Genomic DNA, 18,384 nt, shown 5'->3' on the forward strand with positions numbered 1-18,384 from the left:
CGGTGAGGACGGTGTCCTCTCTTCTGGGGTCGATGGCCTCTTGTATCTTTCTCACTTCACATGCACGCCTCCACATGAGGCCGTTGCAGGAATGTCTGGAAGATCGGTGGAACCAGAGACGAGGGAGCTGGGAGGACAGGATCCAACTGTCTCAACACGCTCTAAAATCCCTGAATTGGTGGTGTTCACCGGAGAATCTCCTCAAAGGGATTCCATTCCACAAGGAGATACCGACTCAGACCATTGTAACAGATGCGTCTCTCCAGGGCTGGGGAGCGCATTCAGACCACCTTCAGATCCAAGGCACGTGGTCTCAGACATCAATTTTCTGGAACTCAGAGTTGTTCATCTGGCGCTGAAAGCCTGCCACCCGTCCTTTCGGACCAATTCCCTGCTTGTACAGACGGACAACACAACAACGATGTATTACCTCAACAAGCAGGGAGTCTCAAGATCGCGCACACTGTCTCTGGAAGCGCAAGCAGTCTGGAAATGGCAGTTGGCCAGGGGACTGACGATAACGGCGACTCATCTGCCAGGTGTGCAGAATGCTCAGGCAGATGCTCTCAGCAGGCTCGTTCAAGTAAACCACGAGTGGGTCTTAAACGACAAGGTGTTAGAAGACATCTTCGCAAGGTGGGGCACTCCAGACATTGATCTGTTCGCCACCGCGGAAAACAGCAAATGCCGAGACTTCGCCTCCAGGTTTTACCAACCGGGGACGCTGGGGAATGCACTGTGGATCAACTGGTCGAACAGCTTTCTCTGCGCTTTTCCACCCATTCCCCATATCCCGACAGTGTTGATCAAACTGTCCCAGTCACGGGCCAAGATGATCCTCATTGCTCCAGAATGGCCTCGGCAGTGGTGGTTCACCGACCTACTACACCGGTCTCTCCTGCCGCATCTTCGGCTTCCGTGTCGGCCGGACCTTCTCACGAAGTTCGGAGGGCAGATGGTGCATCCCAACCTCTCGTCGTTGAGTTTGGCAGCATGGCTCCTGAACTAGTGCAGTATAGACATTTAAATCTTCCAGAGAGCTGCATGGCGATACTGAAAGAGGCAAAGAGACCGTCTACGAGGACTTCCTACGCATACAAATGGAAAAGATTCTGCATTTGGTGCGCCTCTAAAGATGCTGATCCTACATCCTGCAAGGAGGATGTCATCCTTCCGTACTTGCTGCATTTGGCTCAATCTGGCCTTAATTTCCATTCTATTAAGGTTCACCTCGCAGCTTTGACTGCGTATAGGACATGCCCTTCACAAACATCCTTTTTCCAAATCCCTGTCATCAAAGATTTTCTGGAATTGAGGAAGGTGTTTCCTCCCATTAGGCGTCCTTAGCCTCCGTGGGAGCTTAATGTGGTGCTGTCTAGATTGATGAAGGAGCCTTTTGAGCCTATTCATAAGGCTTCTTTACAGCATCTATCCTAGAAGGCAGCTTTTCTTGTACCTATAACATCGCCTCGCAGGGTGAGTGAGATCCAGGCCCTGTGTTGCCAAGAGCCCTATACTGTATTTCATGCATCTAAGGTTGTCATGAGGACTCACCAAAAGTTTCTCCCTAAGGTGATATCTGATTTCCATGTCAATCAAACGATCACCTTACCAACGTTTTTTCCACAGCCTTCTTCTCCGGCAGAGAGGTCCCTTCATTCACTGGATGTGAGACAGGTATTAAAATTCTACTTAGATAAGACCAAGGAGATTCGTAGATCGGATCAGTTATTTGTTAATTATGGATTGGTCAGGACTGGTCTTGCCACCTCCAAACAGTCCATTTCTAGGTGGATTGTGTCCTGTATCCAATTGTGTTACCAGAAAGTTAACAAGACTTTAGGGGGTAAGCCTAAGGCTCACTCTACCAGGGGCAAAGCGGCTACGACGGCTTTGCAGCGTAATGTTCCCATTGCCGACATCTGTAGGGCTGCCACTTGGAAGTCCGTCCATACCTTTGCTAAGCATTACTGCTTGGACTCTGAAGCCAGGGCAGATGCGCAGGTTGGGCAGGCTTCGCTGAGAAATGTATTTGCACAGTAGTGATTCTATATGTTTCTTCCACCGCTGGGTTTGGATTGTTTGGGATGGGCTTGCCATTCTATTCACAGATTATGACTATACACAGAAATCCCCTACTACAGAATGAGTAGTTTCTTACCTGTAACTCCAGTTCTGAAGTAGGTGTATCTCTGTTATAGTCATAAGCGATCCGCCCTCCTCCCCGGTGGATGAAACATCGACATCATGGATGTTACAGGCCTGGCTTTATACACCTTCAAAAAGAACTGAAAGTAACTTGCCTTTGGCTGTGCATCATGGGATACCGAGGGTCTCTAGAGGGTTCCTTAAAGGCACGGTATCCCTTTTCCAGACACATAGTGGCAGTCTATGGGGCTTGTCTGTCCAACCCTTCCTCTCTATCATGACAAAGGATTTTTGTGAAGGGTAGTTTCTCTTGGTGTGAAACTTAGCTAAATGTGTAAATTTAATTATTATTTGGATATCCTTTTTTTGTCACTTCAGGATGAAGTGCTGGCCAGTGTAGCCTTGTTAATGTCAGGCTGCATTATTTGTCTTTGATTTACTCTTAAGTGTCTATGCAGGACTGCAGAAGAGGACACCTTAAGAGACTATTTTGATTGCTCCGGGGTCCACGCACATGGGCGGGACTATTCACAGATTATGACTATAACAGAGATACCCCTACTACAGAACTGGAGTTACAGGTAAGAAACTACTCCATTTACTTCATCTAGGGAAATATGGGATGACCTATCTAGTTTCCTGCAATCCGTCCAGAACTTTAAAGTATTTGACTCTGCTTCCCCGTCTCTCTGCTAGTAGCATAGAGGTTGCAGAAAAATTAAACCATTCTTCTTGCCCAGTATGTACTTCTTGACATCCATAAAGGGTCTCCTTCCTTTTTCCATTAAGTTTCAGAACACTGTCTGGTTTCTGGAAGTCACTCGATTTAACGATAGGTTTACACAATGATTGTGGGGCTTTCCAATGTTGATACAAACTCAGAAATTGATTCTTGAGCGGGCATTCTTCATTTCATTGCAGATGAAATGTCTTACATTGTTCTCTATTTTATTTTACAGATTTATCCAGGAGGAGGATTTGTTTTGTGCAGTGCAAGCTTATCTTCAGTCAGTACAGGACCAGGGAGTGTACCCACCCTCGTTTGTGCTCAGAGCTGTTTTGTATCTTCTAGCAGTTTGCCAAGACACTTGTCACAAATTAGATGGGGTGAGGTTCCATTTTGGTTTTAATTTCTGATTTTATCTTCTGTTTTTTTGTCTTTTTATTGTTGCATCCTACTTCTGCTCTTTCCATCTAGCTCAGAATTGCCTCCCGCCTTAGGCAGAACTGAAAGAAATATTTCTTAACAACCATAGTCTCTTTAAAACTTCTGAGATGAGTTACACTTCCAAGCAGCCCATTGTGAGAAGTTGGCCTGATATATGATGTCACTAATTCTAGTGTACACCTTGTATCAGTCCAAATAACCCTTATGGTGATTGGTTGTAAAGTCAACCTTATAGACCAGCTATCCTAGTGGTAGCATGGACAAGAGCAGTCTTAGGCTAAACTCTGAATGGCATGTGAAGCCAGCTGTTATACCATATGTAATCCCTTGAATACCAAATGAAGGACACCACAACAGATATATATAAAAATAGAATGTATTTATTCTAGGCAAACCCTCAGCACTCTTTATGAGATTCGAGGTAAGTACAACACAGTCTTATTTAAGCATACATTAAGTCACACAGGTAAGTAATACAGTTAGGCCCTAGGGGCCACGCAAACCATATACTAAGTAAGTGGTATAAGGACCACTGTCACGGATACAGGATAGGCCTAGGCCTAGGGAATCGCTGGGGCTACACTATACTACCAACAGTTAGGAAGTGGGAGGCCCCCGGGATTCAGGTGCAGAGTGTAAACACTCACGCGTAATGCGTAAAAGCCGATAGAATCACTAGCAGTTAGAAATAAGCAGTTTTAGGACACTTCTGGTATAGCTAAAAAGTCGAGACTCGGAAACTAGACCCTAGGATAGTCAATACCCTTGTGAGCACCGAAGTACCCAAGTTACCTAGCCCACGGGCTGCGAGTGCATAGGTGTGAACTTGCGTCGGGTTTCGTTGTGGACTTCTATGGATGCCTGAAGGAAAGTTGCTGACAGGCAGTCAGTGCATAGTGTCCGGTGGATCCCAAGGTGGGGATCAAGGAGGAAGGAACCTGCAAGCAGAAGGGACAGAGTCTAGGTCACCAGCCAGGAGCCGGGAAGGAACCAGGAAGGAACCAGGCGATGTCGTGAAGATGCAGGTGAAGAGGTGAAGCTTGTCGCAGCAGCCACGGGTACCAGGAGACGTCGAGGACGACCAGGCCCAGGAGGTGAGCTGTCCCACGAAGGCTCTTGCTGTCGGCGTCGTTGAAGTCGAGTCAGGACCCAACAAGCCTTGGCAAGCGGAACCCACGCAGGATGGAGGACTTGCTTCTGGTGCAGACCAGGAAGGTCTGGGGTGCTTCTCTTTCACAGAGGAGCGGGTGCCAGTCTGGAGGAGCCGGACCAGCAAGTTGAAAGTAAAGGTTCGTCGTCGCAGAGGCTACTAGCCAACGGGCCAGCAACCGGACAACACGTCGAGCAACACAGGTGCAGAAGGGCCCCACGCAGAACACGTGAAGTGTGGGGAGCTGGTCTTCTTTGCAGATGGTGCTCGGGAGTGGGGCTTCTCAATTCCCCAAGCACAGCCTCGAGGAAGCCTCAGAAGTCGCGCTAGTCAGTTACTAGCCACTTTTCCCAAGTCGCCGGTCCCACGTCCCTCGTCGCCTCCACGGGTCTCAGCTTCGCTGGAGATGTGGATCTGGTTCAGAAGTGTCTGGAAGTCTCGGCGCTGGTCAGTCTCTGCAGGGTCCTCGTAGGATTCAGTCGCAAAGCAAGCAGCGGTCGCTGGATGGTGCCTGGTTGCCCAGGGTGGTCACTCCTTGGCCACAAGGGAGATTTCTTCAGTCTTCTTCCTGAGGTTGAATGTCGAAGGTCCAGAGTTTCTGTTCAAGTTGCAGATTCAGGTTAATCTAATTTAGCAGGGCCCAACTAGCTACTAATATACTGGGCTAGTGGGCTGGGCTACCTGCAAGGTCCCTCCTATGGGTGGTACCAGGAAGGGGAGTGGCTACACCCCCTTTCCTTTGTCCAGTTTCACGCCAGAAATGGGGCTGGAGTGCCCCAGCACCGGTTTGAACTGGACTATGCATAGGACACCTTGTGTGCCCCAGGCAGTGTCTCGTTTCATTCAACCCTCCCTGCCCCAATACACTAAATCCTGTCTAAGGTGGTGCTCGCACCTCCTGAGGCAGGAAACCTATTGTCCAAGCCTCCCTCGCTGGAAGGACTCCCAGCAGCAGGAGGTCAGACTTGTGTCTGTGGCAGCAGCATCCATTTTGTGATGCTGGGGCTCTGGTTAACTTTAACCGGGTAAGTAGGTTTCAACATGTCTTCTCCCTCTAGAAGGGAGGAATAATATCCTCATTGCCAGAAATGGTATGGGGGTATTATTCCAAAGTGTTAGACACCTTACACGACATGTTTCGATAAAGCCAAACCATAGTTACCATAACCGTTTAAGATTATAAGGTACTTTAAGAGTATATGGTAGGCTATATCATAGAACAGCTATAAGGACATGGTTCCAAAAGCTGCAGACAGGCTCAGCTCATGCTAGAGCACCATCTCACATGTTACCAATCACTCTGCCTCCAGGATTGTTAAGGCCTGCCATAGGAGTGGCTGATAGGTACACATGTGTCTATATATAAGGTAGATATAGATATACTATATCTAAGCAAGGGGTGATTACACAACCTTGCCCCAGCTGAGTGATCAGCCAGTTGTGTCATAATGGAAGGCCAGGCCAGGGGTGGCATAATACATGCTGCAGCCCCTGGTAGGCCTAGGGTACACCTATGCCCTGGGTACCTAAGGTACACTGTACAGGGGCCAATAAGGTGATCCTAACCAATTGGGTTATGCACCTAAAGTACATAGTATTTAGTTTAGAGAGAGAACAGCTGGGCTGTGGGTCTGATTAGTAGGCCCACAGCCACATCTAAGTCGAAAACCAGTAAAGCTAAAGCAAAAAGTGGGGGTGAACATAGAAAGCAGACCCTACTCTCCTACACAACCCCCCCCAAACTTAGGGACATTAAACTAACCTTGACCAGTTGAGTCTTCATGTTCTAAGTGGAAATATCTGGAGAGTCCATCTGCATTGGCATGGTCAGTCCCAGGGCGGGGTCAGGGCCGGGGCGGCTAAAGAATAATGCCGAAAAGGCGCCGACTCGAACTCCGACGAGGCTGCCGCCTGTGCGGAGAGACGAGGGGGACCCGGGGACGCACCCCGGCCCCCAGTCAGCCCCGGGGTGTTCCCCCACTGCACCGGTGGTGTTGGAGGTCATCTTGGAGTCCCCTTCGGCACAGGTCGACGTTGAGCTGCCGCCTGTGGCGGACTTCACGGCGCCGTGCCGGCGTCGGGTTGTCAATTCGTCTTCGGAGGCCCCCTCTTCTCCAGATGTTCAGCAACTTTTTGTATCTTCTTCTCCGGAGAAGGGACGCCGCGTCATGGCTTTTTCCCCGGCGTCTTCCAAGGAGTGCTCTTCGTCGTCCCCGCGCCCACAGTCTTCCCCTGAGGCGCCTCAGGCTCCCCACTCTGTCCAGCCTGTTTCTTCCTCCTGTTGGGTTGGGGTATGGCCGACTTAGCTTGCAGCCATCTTCTACGGAGGAATTGCTCTCCCCAATGCGTTGCCCTACGGATGCGAGTGCTGCCTTCACCCGGGCTGTCTCCACGGCCGCTGGGATTTTGCGCATGGATCACTGAACTTTCTTTGGCATGTTTTTACTTGTCAGGTCGTTAAGTGGAGTCACAATGGATCCATAATTTCTGACAAATTTCCTGTAATATCCAGTCAGGCCCAAGAAAGCTCGAAACTGAGTTTGGGTGGTTGGAGGAGCCCAGTCCTTGATGGCCTGTATCTTGCTCTCCAATGGCTGAACCTGGCCTCCACCTACAAGGTGGCCCAGGTATACAACCTGCGTCTGCCCTATCTGGCACTTAGTGGCCTTGATAGTGAGACCTGCCTTCTGCAGTGCCTCTAACACTTTCCTCAGGTGGACCAGGTGATCCTCCCAGGTGGAGCTAAAGACAGCTATATCATCAAGATATGCTGCACAGAAGTCATCCAACCCAGTGAGAACTTGATTCACCAGCCTTTGGAAGGTGGCAGGTGCATTTTTCAAACCAAAGGGCATTACCACAAACTGATAATGCCCACCAGGGGTAGAAAATGCTGTTTTGGGCTTGGCCTCCTCAGCTAACCTGATTTGCCAATACCCAGCTGTCAGGTCAAATGTACTTAAGTAGTCGGCGGAAGCCAATCTATCTATAAGTTCATCTGCCCTTGGTATTGGGTGGGCATCAGTCTTAGTGACTGCATTGAGGCCTCTGTAGTCTATGCAAAACCTCATCTCTTTCTTACCACCCTGGGTGTGAGGCTTTGGCACTAGAACTACCGGACTAGCCCAAGGGCTATCTGAGGGCTCAATAACTCCCAGCTCCAACATTTTCTGCACTTCTGTCTTGATGCAGTCTCTGACATGATCAGGCTGTCTGTAGATTTTACTCTTGACTGGCAGACTGTCTCCAGTGTCAACCTCATGGGTACACCAATTGGTTTGACTGGGTGTCAGAGAGAACATATGTCTAAAGGATTGAAGAACTTGTTTGCCAATCCTTTTGCTGATGTTCAGAGAGGCTGCCACACAAGACAACACCATCTACTGAGCCATCATCAGGGTTCTGAGTGAGCAGGTCCGGGAGAGGGTCACTCTCCTCCTCCTGTCCCTCATCTGTGGCCATGAGCAAACCCATGTCCTTCCTGTCGACATATGCCTTGAGCCTGTTCACATGGAGCACCCTGAGGGGGCTCCTGGGAGTTCCAAGGTCCACCAGGTAGGTGACCTCTCCCTTTTGCTCAATGATTGTGTGGGGCCCAGACCACTTGTCTTTGAGTGCTGCTGGGGCCACTGGCTCCAGCACCCACACCTTCTGTCCAGGCTTGTACACAGTCAGGACAGCCTTTTGGTCATGCCAAGCTTTTTGTAATTCTTGGCTTGCCTCAAGGTTTTTAGACGCCTTTTCCATGTACTCAGCCATCCTGGAGCGGAGACCAAGTACATAGTCCACAATGTTTGATGCAGGCTTTTTGAGAGGCTTCTCCCATCCTTCCTTTACCAAACAAAGGGGTCCTCTTACAGGATGCCCAAACAGAAGCTCAAAAGGGCTGTAGCCAACCCCCTTCTGTGGGACCTCTCTGTAAGCAAACAAGAGGCAGGGTATCAGGACATCCCATCTACGCCTGAGCTTTTCAGGTAGTCCATGAATCATCCCTTTGAGGGTCCTGTTGAATCTCTCAACAAGCCCATTGCACTGTGGGTGATAGGGTGTGGTGAACTTGTAGTTGACACCACATTCCTTCCACATTGCTGTCAGATATCCTGACACGAAGTTGGCACCTCTGTCAGAGACAACCTCCTTAGGGAAGCCCACTCTGGAGAACACTCCAACTAGGGCTCTTGCCACAACAGGTGCTGTAGTGGTCCTAAGGGGAATAGCTTCAGGATACCTGGTGGCATGGTCCACCACCACCAGTATAAACTTGTGCCCTGATGCTGTCTGGGGTTCCATTGGACCAACAATGTCAATCCCCACTCTTTCATAGGGCACCCCCACCACAGGTAGTGGTATAAGGGGGGCCTTTGTTGTGCCACCTGACTTACCACTGGCTTGGCAAGTGACACAGGAGCGACAAAACTCCTTCGTATCTTCATTCATGTGAGGCCAGTGAAAGTGTGTGACAAGTCTGTCCCATGTTTTATTCTGGCCTAAGTGTCCTGCAAGGGGAATCTCATGGGCCAAGGTAAGAAGGAAACCCCTCTGAGACAAGGGAATGACCAGCCTCCTGGTTGCACCAGGCTTGGGGTCTCTTGATTCAGAGTACAGGAGTCCATCATCCTAGTATACCCTGTGGGCACCTGTGGCGTTCCCTGCAGCCTCAGCAGCAGCCTGCTGTCTGAGGGGTTCAAGTGAGGGGCAGTCTAACTGTGCCTTCCCCAGGTCTTCCCTGGAGGGTCCCCCTGAGCCCAGAAACTCAACCTGATCAGGTTCAAGCTCTTTAGGCTCAGTTTCCCTCAGTTCCTTAAGGTCAGCCTCCTCAGAGACTTGATCCACAACCTGGGGCAAGGGGGAAGGCGATGCCTTACCCTTACTGCTCCTTCTCTTGGAAGGTGTCTGGTCCATTATTCCAGGATCCAGCACCTGTTCAGTGGGGCATCTTTTGGCCTGTGACCTAGTCACAGCCAGGACATGTGCTGGCAAGCCTAACATTTCCATGTGAGTCTTCTGCTCCACTTCTGACCATAGTGATGTTTCCAAATCATTGCCCAACAGACATTCTACTGGGAGGTCTGAGCTAACCACAACTTTCTTTTGGCCATTTACCCCTCCCCAGGAGAAATCAACAACTGCCATACTATGATGGGTAGTGACATTGCTGGCATTGGTCACCAGGTAATCTGTACCTAGCATGATCTGTCCAGGGTCCACAAAGTTAGGTGTCACCATCGTGACACTGGCACAAGTGTCCCTGTAGGCCTGAGCCACTTTTCCATTAATTAAAGGTGTCTGCCTGTATTTGCCCAAAGTATTGGGACTGGCATCAGGGGATATATCCACATCCCCGGTACAGACAAGGACAGCCTGAGTGAGTGTGCCAACTAAGTTGTCGTACCCCTCAGTTCCCAAGGTTAACCCCACTATTCCCTTGGGAGGCGCACTACCACTGCTGACTGTACTAGGGGGTGCAGGTGCCTTAGGGGCTGCAGTGGCAGGAGTTTGCCCTCCTTTCTTGGTGCACTCACTAAACCAGTGAGTCTTACTTTTACAGTATTGGCACCACCTTTTTGACTGGCCTTCTTGAGTCTTCTTTTTCTGCTGTGAAGCCTGACCCCCACCCTCTTTGGTTTGTTGGGGACCTGTCGAAGACTTCTGGTCATTTTGTTCACTCTTGTTACTATGCTTTGGGTCTGCTTTCTTCTGACCACCCTGGTTCTGAGTCTGGTTCTGCTTGACCCTTGTTCTGACCCATCTGTCTGCCTTCTTTCCCAATTCTTGGGGAGAGGTCAGATCTGAGTCAACAAGGTGCTGATGCAACAATTGGTTCTGACAGTTGTTTAAAATCTGTTCTATCATGATAAGATTATACAATCCTGTGTAATCAGTAACCTTGCTACCCAGCAACCAGCCTTCCAAAGCCTTAGTGGCACAATCGACAAAGTCAGCCAAATCCTGAAACTGAATTTTCTGGGTGTCTCTGAACAGCAACCTGTACTGCTCAGTTGTTAAGCCAAACCCATCAATCAGTGTATTCTTCAGGACTTGGTAGTTGTTAGCATCTTCAGCTCTAGTAGTGAGGAGCTTGTCTCTACCTTTACCTTCAAAGGAGAGCCACAGTATAGCTGCCCACTGACTTGGGGGGACGCACTGGACAGTGCAGGCCCTCTCCAAAGCAGTCATCCATTTGTGGATGTCATTCCCTTGTTTAAAGGGGGGCACTATTTTACTCAGGTGTCTAGTGTCTAAACTCCTGTCTTTCTCTCTAATGATAATGCTGCCACCAGTGGGGTCTGCCCCACTCAATTTCTGCTCTCGGGCAAAGGCAAGTCTTTCTTTGGCGAGGGCAAGTTCTTCCCGCTCGATCCTCAGATTGACTTCCCTCATCTTCGCTTCATGCTCCCTTCTCTGAGGGGACGTCATTCCTCTCTGAGAAGATGCCTGAGAGACATGGGTTCGAACAGATCTGTTAGAGCCTCTGGAGAGAGACCTAACTTGTCCATTCCCAATGTTAAGCCTGCCTGAGAGTGGGCCTGGGGCTCCCCCAGTTCCATTCTCATGCCTGCTTAAGTTGGTCCTTGTGAGCCTACTAACTACTACTGGACCTTTGTCTGCCTCGTCCACTGATAACTCCTCTTCCTCTTCCTCCTCACCACGGAGGCCAAGGTCAGGGTCACCAAGGGTTCCCTCTAAGGGGGGCATGTTCCCATCTGGATTAGAGGGGCCTGTGTTAGAAGCCCTTCTAGCATCATAAGTCTCTAAGAGACCTATCAGAAATGAGATGGTAGGGTTAGAACCCTGTTTTAGCTTCCTGGAGGTACACAGTTGTCTCATCTCCTGGAAGCTAAGAGCTGCATATCTTGACACGACCTGTGGAGGGTCAATGACCACTAGGGGAGTCTCTGAAGACTCTCCGCGGTCAGACATGCTTTCTAGTGAGGTGTAAGTGATGCACCTACCTACACTATGGGTTTACCTACTGATCCCTTGCTAAGAGTTGTAGTCAGGGTGTGCTAAGCCCTGTTACACTACAACAGCTGGTTCAGTAGAACTCAGAGTATTCTAAGTTAAGTTATATGTACCTTGGTACTTATGTGATATTTCAACTGATGTTCTTAGGATACGTGGGTGGTAAAACACAGCAAGCTCAAATCCCAACCGCTGCTCACAAATGTGAGAAGTTGGCCTGATATATAGTGCTCACTATTCTAGTGATCACTGTGTATCATACCAAACGACCCTTATTGATGATTGGTTGTAAGTCAACCTTATAGACCAGCTATCCTAGTAGCATGGACAAGAGCAGTCTTTAAGCTAAACTCTAGAGGGCGTGTTAAGCCAGCTGTTTTACCATCACATTTACCCCTTGAACACCAAGTGAAAGGACACCACACAAGTTGTTATGAAAATAAAGGATATTTATTTATAACAAGACTACCCTGGCTCTTTAAGAGTCAGGGAGCTAAGCACAATACAAAAACTCTTATGGAAATACTTCAAGTTGCACAATTTACACAAATGCCCGAGGGGCACGAAAAACCATATACACTGAAAGTGGAATGCGAAATGCTAGCAGGTGAGTAACCAGATCCAGAGGCTTCAGGATCGCTAGGACTACACTACTGAACTCTAAGGTTGGGAGCAGGAGGCCTAGGGAGATCGGGTGCAGAGTGTGCACTCTCACGCGGGATGCGGGAAGAAGTCTATGGACGCTAGCGTTTCTAAAGTTACTGTTTCCGGACGAATCCGACCAGCTAGACTGAAAACGAAAAAGGATCTGGACACTTCGATAGTGAACCTACGTTGGAGCACCGAAATGCTCGGGTTACCTAGCCCAGGGGCTGCGGCTGCATAGGGTTCAAAAGACGTCGGGAATCCTCGTTGAAGTCTCTGGAGCCTGAAAGAAGTAGTTGCTGGCAGGTGACCAGTGAAGATATTCGGAGGGATCCAAGCCTGGATCGATGCTGGAGATGACCTGAAAGCGGAGGGGACTCAGTTCTTAATCACTAGCCAGTGATTGTGTGGGCACCGGGATGGCACCGGAGGAAGTCACCTCGGCCAGGTGAGTGGGCGACGCTGGACTCTGCTGTCCCTCGGACCAGGAGGCGTTGTCGGCGACCAGGCTGGCGGGGCGAGCTGTCCCACGAAGGTGTCTGCTGTCGGCGATGCTGGGTCCAGGATTGGAGCAACAAGCCTTGGCAAAGGCAAGCCCACGCGGTGGAGTCAAGATGGCGTCTGGAGGGGAGCAGGAGGGTCCGGGGTGCTCCTCTGTTGGAGGGGAGCAAGGGCCAGTCTGGAGCAACCAGACCAGCGGGGAAAACGTCGTGGTGCGTCGTAAGGTGGGCCACTAGCCAACGGCAAGTGACCGGACAACGCGGTGAGCAGCAAAGAGCAGAAGGGCCCCCACGGAGTTCTCGTGGATGCTGGGGGGGGCTGGACTTCGGTGCTGGGGCTGCTCAGGGTTAGGGCTTCTCAAACCCCAAAAAGCACTCACTCGAGGATCCCTCGGCGGTCGTGCTGGATAAGCGTCGTGCAGTTTCAGAAGATGGCCGGTCCCGCAGGTCTCGTCACACCCACGAATCTCAGCTGGGCTGATGATGCAGGTAGAGGTCAGAGGTGGCAGGGAATCCGGGTCTCGTCGAGCTTGGTCAGTCTTGATCCGGAGGACAGACGTACAGCAAACCGCAAGCGCTGGTGGTGCCTGCTGGTGCAGGGTGGCTACTCCTTAGCCACAAGGGAGAGTCTTTAGAATAGTCAAGAGTTCTTTTCGTGGAAAGTAGTTCAAGATTTAGAATGATCTAATTTGGGAAGGGGGCCCGCTCCTACCTTTATTCTAAGAAAAGGGGCTGGCCTATGACTAGGTCCTGCCTATGGGTGGGACCAGGAGGGGGGTGGTTACACCCCTCTCCTTTGTCCGGTCTCTTCCCAGCTCAGGGGCTGGGGTGCCCCTGGAACTGGTTTGAGCCGGCCTATGCACAGTGGGCACCGGGGTGCCACTTGCAGTCACCTTCCTCTCAGCCCTGCCTACCTGGGATACACAAAATCCTGTCTGGGATGGTGCTAGCACCGCCCCTGACAGGAAACCCTTTGTCCAAGCTCTCCTTGCTGGAAGGACTCCCAGCAGCAGGAGGTCAGACTTGTGTCTGTGCTGGCAGCATCCATTTTGTGATGCTGAGGCTCGAGTTAATTTTAACCGGGGTTCACAGTTACATACATGTCGTGTCCCTCTAGAAGGGTGGAATGCTAACCCCGTCGCCAGAATTGGCGAGGGGTTAGTATTCCAATTCGTATGACACCTTACTCGACATGTTTTGATAATGCGATACCAAAGTTAGAAAATAACCGCGAGGATTATAGTGCACTTAAGAGTATATGGTACGCGTTATCCTGGAACAGCTATTAGGACTTAGTTCCGCAAGCTGCAGACGGGCTCAGCTCATGCCAGAGCACCATCTCACATAATTCCAAGCACTCTGCCTTCAGGATTGATAAGGCCTGCCATAGGAGTGACTGATAGGAATACATGTGTCCATTTTAGGGTTAGATATAGGAATACTATATCTAAAGCAAAGGGTGATTACACCACCTTGCCCCAGCCGTCGTGCAGCCAGTTGTGTCAGATTTGGGTGGCCAGCCAGGGGTGACATAATACATGCTGCAGCCCCTGGTAGGCCCTGGGTACACCTATGCCCTGGATACCTAAGGTATGCTGATACAGGGACTGATAAGGTGGCCCAGTTCCAATTAGTAAATGCACCTAAGGTACATGTGTGTCAATTTAGAGAGAGAACAGGTAGGCTGTGGGTCTGATTAGCAGGCCCACAGCCAGGGAAAGTCGTAAACCAATGAAGCAAAAAGCAAAAATCTGGGGTGATCATAGGATTGCAGACCCTACTCTCTTACAAGCACCACCCCAGACAGGCCTTAGTGTATTGGGGCAGGGAGGGATGAAAAGAATGAGACATGCCTGGGGCACACAAGGTGTCCGGTGCATAGTCCAGTTCAAACCGGTGCTGGGGCACTCCAGCCCCAGTCCTGGCGCGAAACTGGACAAAGGGAAGGGGTGTAACCACCCCCCTCCCAGGTCCCACCCATAAGGCGTGACCTAGCAGGTAACCCAGCCCCCCAGATTTGGATAAGAGTGGTAGCTGGGTCCCAGGAGATTAGATTATCCTGAACCTGCAACTTGAACAGAAACTCTGGACCTTCGACATTCGACGAAAGAAGAAGACTGAAGAATCTCCCTTGTGGCCAAGGAGTGGCTACCCTGTGCAAACAGGCACCATCAAGAGACTACCCTTTGCTTTGCTAAAGTTCTACGAGGGACCGACTGCAGAGCCTGACCAGAGCCTTGACTTCCAGACTTCTCCGACCCTGATCCACATCCACAGCCGAGCTGAGATCTGTGGAGGCGACGAGAGACGTGGGACCGGCTACCTGGGAAAAGTGGCGAGTATCTTCCAGCGCAGCTTCTGAGGCACCCTCGAAGTTGTGCACCGGGGATTGAGAAGCCCCAACCCCAAGCACCATCTGCACCGAAGATCAGCCCCCCACACTACACGAGTCCTGCGTGGGGCCCTTCTGCATTTTCCTGCTTGCCGCGCCTGTCCTGTTGCTTGCCCGTTGGCTAGTGGCCTTTGTGACGACGCACCCTGAAATCTTCACTGCTGGTTTGACTCCTCCAGACTGGCTCCCGCTTCTTTGCAAAAGAGAAGCACCCCAGACCTTCCTGGTCTGCACCAGAAGCAAGTCCTCCACTCTTCGTGGGTTCCGCTTGCCAAGGCTTGGTGAGTCCTAGTTCGACTTCGACGCCGCCGACAGCAAGAGCCTTCGTGGGACAGCTCGCCTCCTGGTCCTGGTCGTCCTCGACGTTCCCTGGTCCTCGTGGCTGCAGCGACAAGCTTCACCTTCACCTGCAATCTTCACGACATCGCCTGGTTCCTTCCTGGTTCCACGTGGTCACTGGCTAGTGACCTTGACTCTGTCCCTTCTGCTTGCAGGTCTCCTCTCTTCTTGATCCCAGCCTTGGGATCCACCGGACACTCTTCACTGACTGCCTGTCAGCAACTTTCCTTCAGGCATCCATAGAAGTCCACGACGAAACCCGACGCAAGTTCACACCTATGCACCCGCAGTCCGTGGGCTAGGTAACTTGGGTACTTCGGTGCTCACAAGGGTAGTGACTATCCTAGGGTCTCGTTTCCGAGTCTCGACTCTCTAGCTGTTTCAGAAGTGTCCTTAAACTGTTAATTTCTAACATCTGCTATTTCTATCGACTTTTACGCATTACGCGTGTGTGTTTCCACTCTGCACCTGAATCCCGTGGGCCTCCCACTTCCTAACTGTTGCTAGTGTAGTGTAGCCCCAGCGATTCCCTAGGCCTAGGCCTATCCTATTTTTGTGACAGTGGTCCTTATACCACTTCTTTAGTATATGGTTTGCGTGGCCCCTAGGGCCTAACTGTATTACTTACCTGTGTGACTTAATGTATGCTTAAATAAGACTGTGTTGTACTTACCTCTAATCTCATAAAGAGTGCTGAGGGTTTGACTAGAATAAATACACTTTATTTTATATATATATCTGTTGTGGTGTCCTTTCATTTGGTATTCAAGGGATTATATATGGTATCACAGCTGGCTTCACATGCCATTCAGAGTTTAGCCTAAGACTGCTCTTGTCCATGCTACCACTAGGATAGCTGGTCTATAAGGTTGACTTTACAACCAATCACCATAATGGTTGTTTGGACTGATATAAGGTGTACACTAGAACTAGTGACATCATACATCAGGCCAACTTCTCACATTGGTGAGCAGCGGTTGGGATCTGAGCTTGCTGTTGTAATACCATTGTAATCTTGAGATACTAAATTGAAAGATCACACAGATATCGTCTAGGTACATATAACATAGATTATAATACTTAAGTCCTACTGGACTTAGTGGTTGTAGGTTGAAGGGAGTAACACACCCTGACTACAACTACCAGAGAGGTTTAGTAGAAACAACTAGTGTAGGTAGGTGCACACACCACACCCTCACTAGATCATGTCTCTGGGAAGAGATCAAGAAGATGCTCTCTCAGGAGGGGCAGGTCTGCAGAAGACCCCCTCTAGATATGATACCCTAACTTTTCAGGAGATGAGACAATTGTGTACCTCCAGAAAGTTAAAACAGGGTGCAAACCCTACCCTCCTTCAGCTAGTACAACTCCTAGAGGAGTATGATGCTCTTAGAGCCTCACAGGCCAGTACCCTAGGTACAAAGGAGGGTCTACCCACCACAGATGAGTCAGATGGGACTTCAGATGAAGAGGTAGACAGCCAGGGCCAAGTAGGAAGACTTAGCCAGGCTAACCTAAGCTTACATGGGAGTTTGCATGGGGTCCCCCCATACAGACCCCCAAGTGGGCTTACACAGAGAAGCAGGAGGGACAGATCCCCTTCAAGGGAATCCATCCACTCCCATGTCTCTAGCATCTCTAATGCTTCCTCTCACAGGGGAATGACTTCCCCTGAGAGAAAGGAGCATGAAGCCAGAATGAGGGAAGCTAATCTGAGGATTCAGAGGGAAGAACTTGCCCTTGCCAAGGAGAAGCTTGCTCTGGCTAGAGAGCAAAAGTTAAGTGGGTCAGAACCCACTGGTGGCAGCAATATCCCTAAGGATAGAGACAGGCACTATGATAATAGAAACCTGAGCAAGATTGTCCCTCCCTACAAGTGTGGGGATGACATCCACAAATGGATAACTGCTTTGGAGAGAGCTTGCAAAGTACAGCAGGTACCCCAAAGTCAGTGGGCAGCTATCTTGTGGCTCTCCTTCTCTGAGAAAGGTAGAGACAAGCTCCTCACAGTTAGTGATGAGGATGCAGACAATTACACTGTCCTGAAGAGTGCTCTGATTGATGGGTTTGGCCTAACCACTGAACAATACAGGTTGTTGTTCAGGGATACCCAGAAGACACAGACTCAGGACTGGACTGACTTTGTAGATTGTGCCACTAAGGCTCTGGAAGGCTGGCTAGTGGGAAGTAAGGTTAAGGACTATACAGGATTGTAGAATTTGATCATGAGAGAGCAAATCCTTAACAACTGTCAAAACCAGCTACTGCATCAACACCTGATTGATTCTGATCTGACTTCTCCCCAAGAATTGGGAAAGAAGGCAGATAGATGGGTCAGGACTAGAGTTAAGCAGAAAAACCAGAACCAGGGCGGTGATCAGAAAAAGGCAGACCAGAAGGGTAATGATCAGAAACAAAAAGACCAGAAGTCTTCACCAGGCCCCCAAAAGGCTCAGGGGGGGGTGGTCCCAAAAAGGATAAAAAGAAAGATGGCCAAAAGAAACCATGGTGCAACTATTGTAAGTCCAACTCACATTGGTTTAGTGAGTGCACCAAAAAGGATAAGCCCCCAGCCACCATTGCAGCTAAGGCAACTGTACCCCCTAGTCCAGCTGTAAGTGGTGGTTCCCAGCAAAAGGGTGTAGTATGGTTAACCCTGGGAACTGAGGAGGATTCTGGCCTAGTCAGAATACCTACTCAGGCTGTTCTGATCTGTGATGGGGACTTAGCTTTGTCCTCTACTGTAGGCCCCAGTAACCTGGGCAAGTACAGACAGACTCCTTTTATCAACCAAAGAATGGCTCAGGCCTACAGGGACACTGGGGCTAGTGTCACAATGGTGACACCTGCCTTTGTGGACCCTGGACAGATCATACTAGGTGAGAATTACCTAGTGATCAACGCTAGCAATGCCACTACCTCCCATAGTGTGGCTATTGTTAACTTCTCCTGGGGAGGGGTAACTGGCCTCAAGAAAGTTGTTGTTAATTCAGACCTTCCTGTAGAGTGTTTACTGGGCAATGATCTTGACACTTCAGTTTGGTCTGAAGTGGAGTATAGGACCCATGCAGAAATGCTG

At 50.0% G+C, this 18,384-nt stretch overlaps 1 protein-coding gene across 1 annotated transcript in view; it reads left to right on the forward strand.

Moving 5' to 3' along the window:
* The window catches only part of MEI1 (meiotic double-stranded break formation protein 1), a 2,222,673-nt gene that overhangs the window by 1,207,071 nt on the left and 997,218 nt on the right, over positions 1–18,384 (forward strand). The window contains exon 19 of the mRNA XM_085599901.1: positions 3,108–3,255. Coding sequence (XP_085456027.1) covers positions 3,108–3,255 — 148 coding nt within the window. The remainder of the gene's footprint in view (positions 1–3,107; positions 3,256–18,384) is intronic.

This window comes from Triturus cristatus, chromosome 4_2 (genome assembly GCF_964204655.1).
Source record: "Triturus cristatus chromosome 4_2, aTriCri1.1, whole genome shotgun sequence".
Lineage (NCBI taxonomy): Eukaryota > Metazoa > Chordata > Amphibia > Caudata > Salamandridae > Triturus > Triturus cristatus.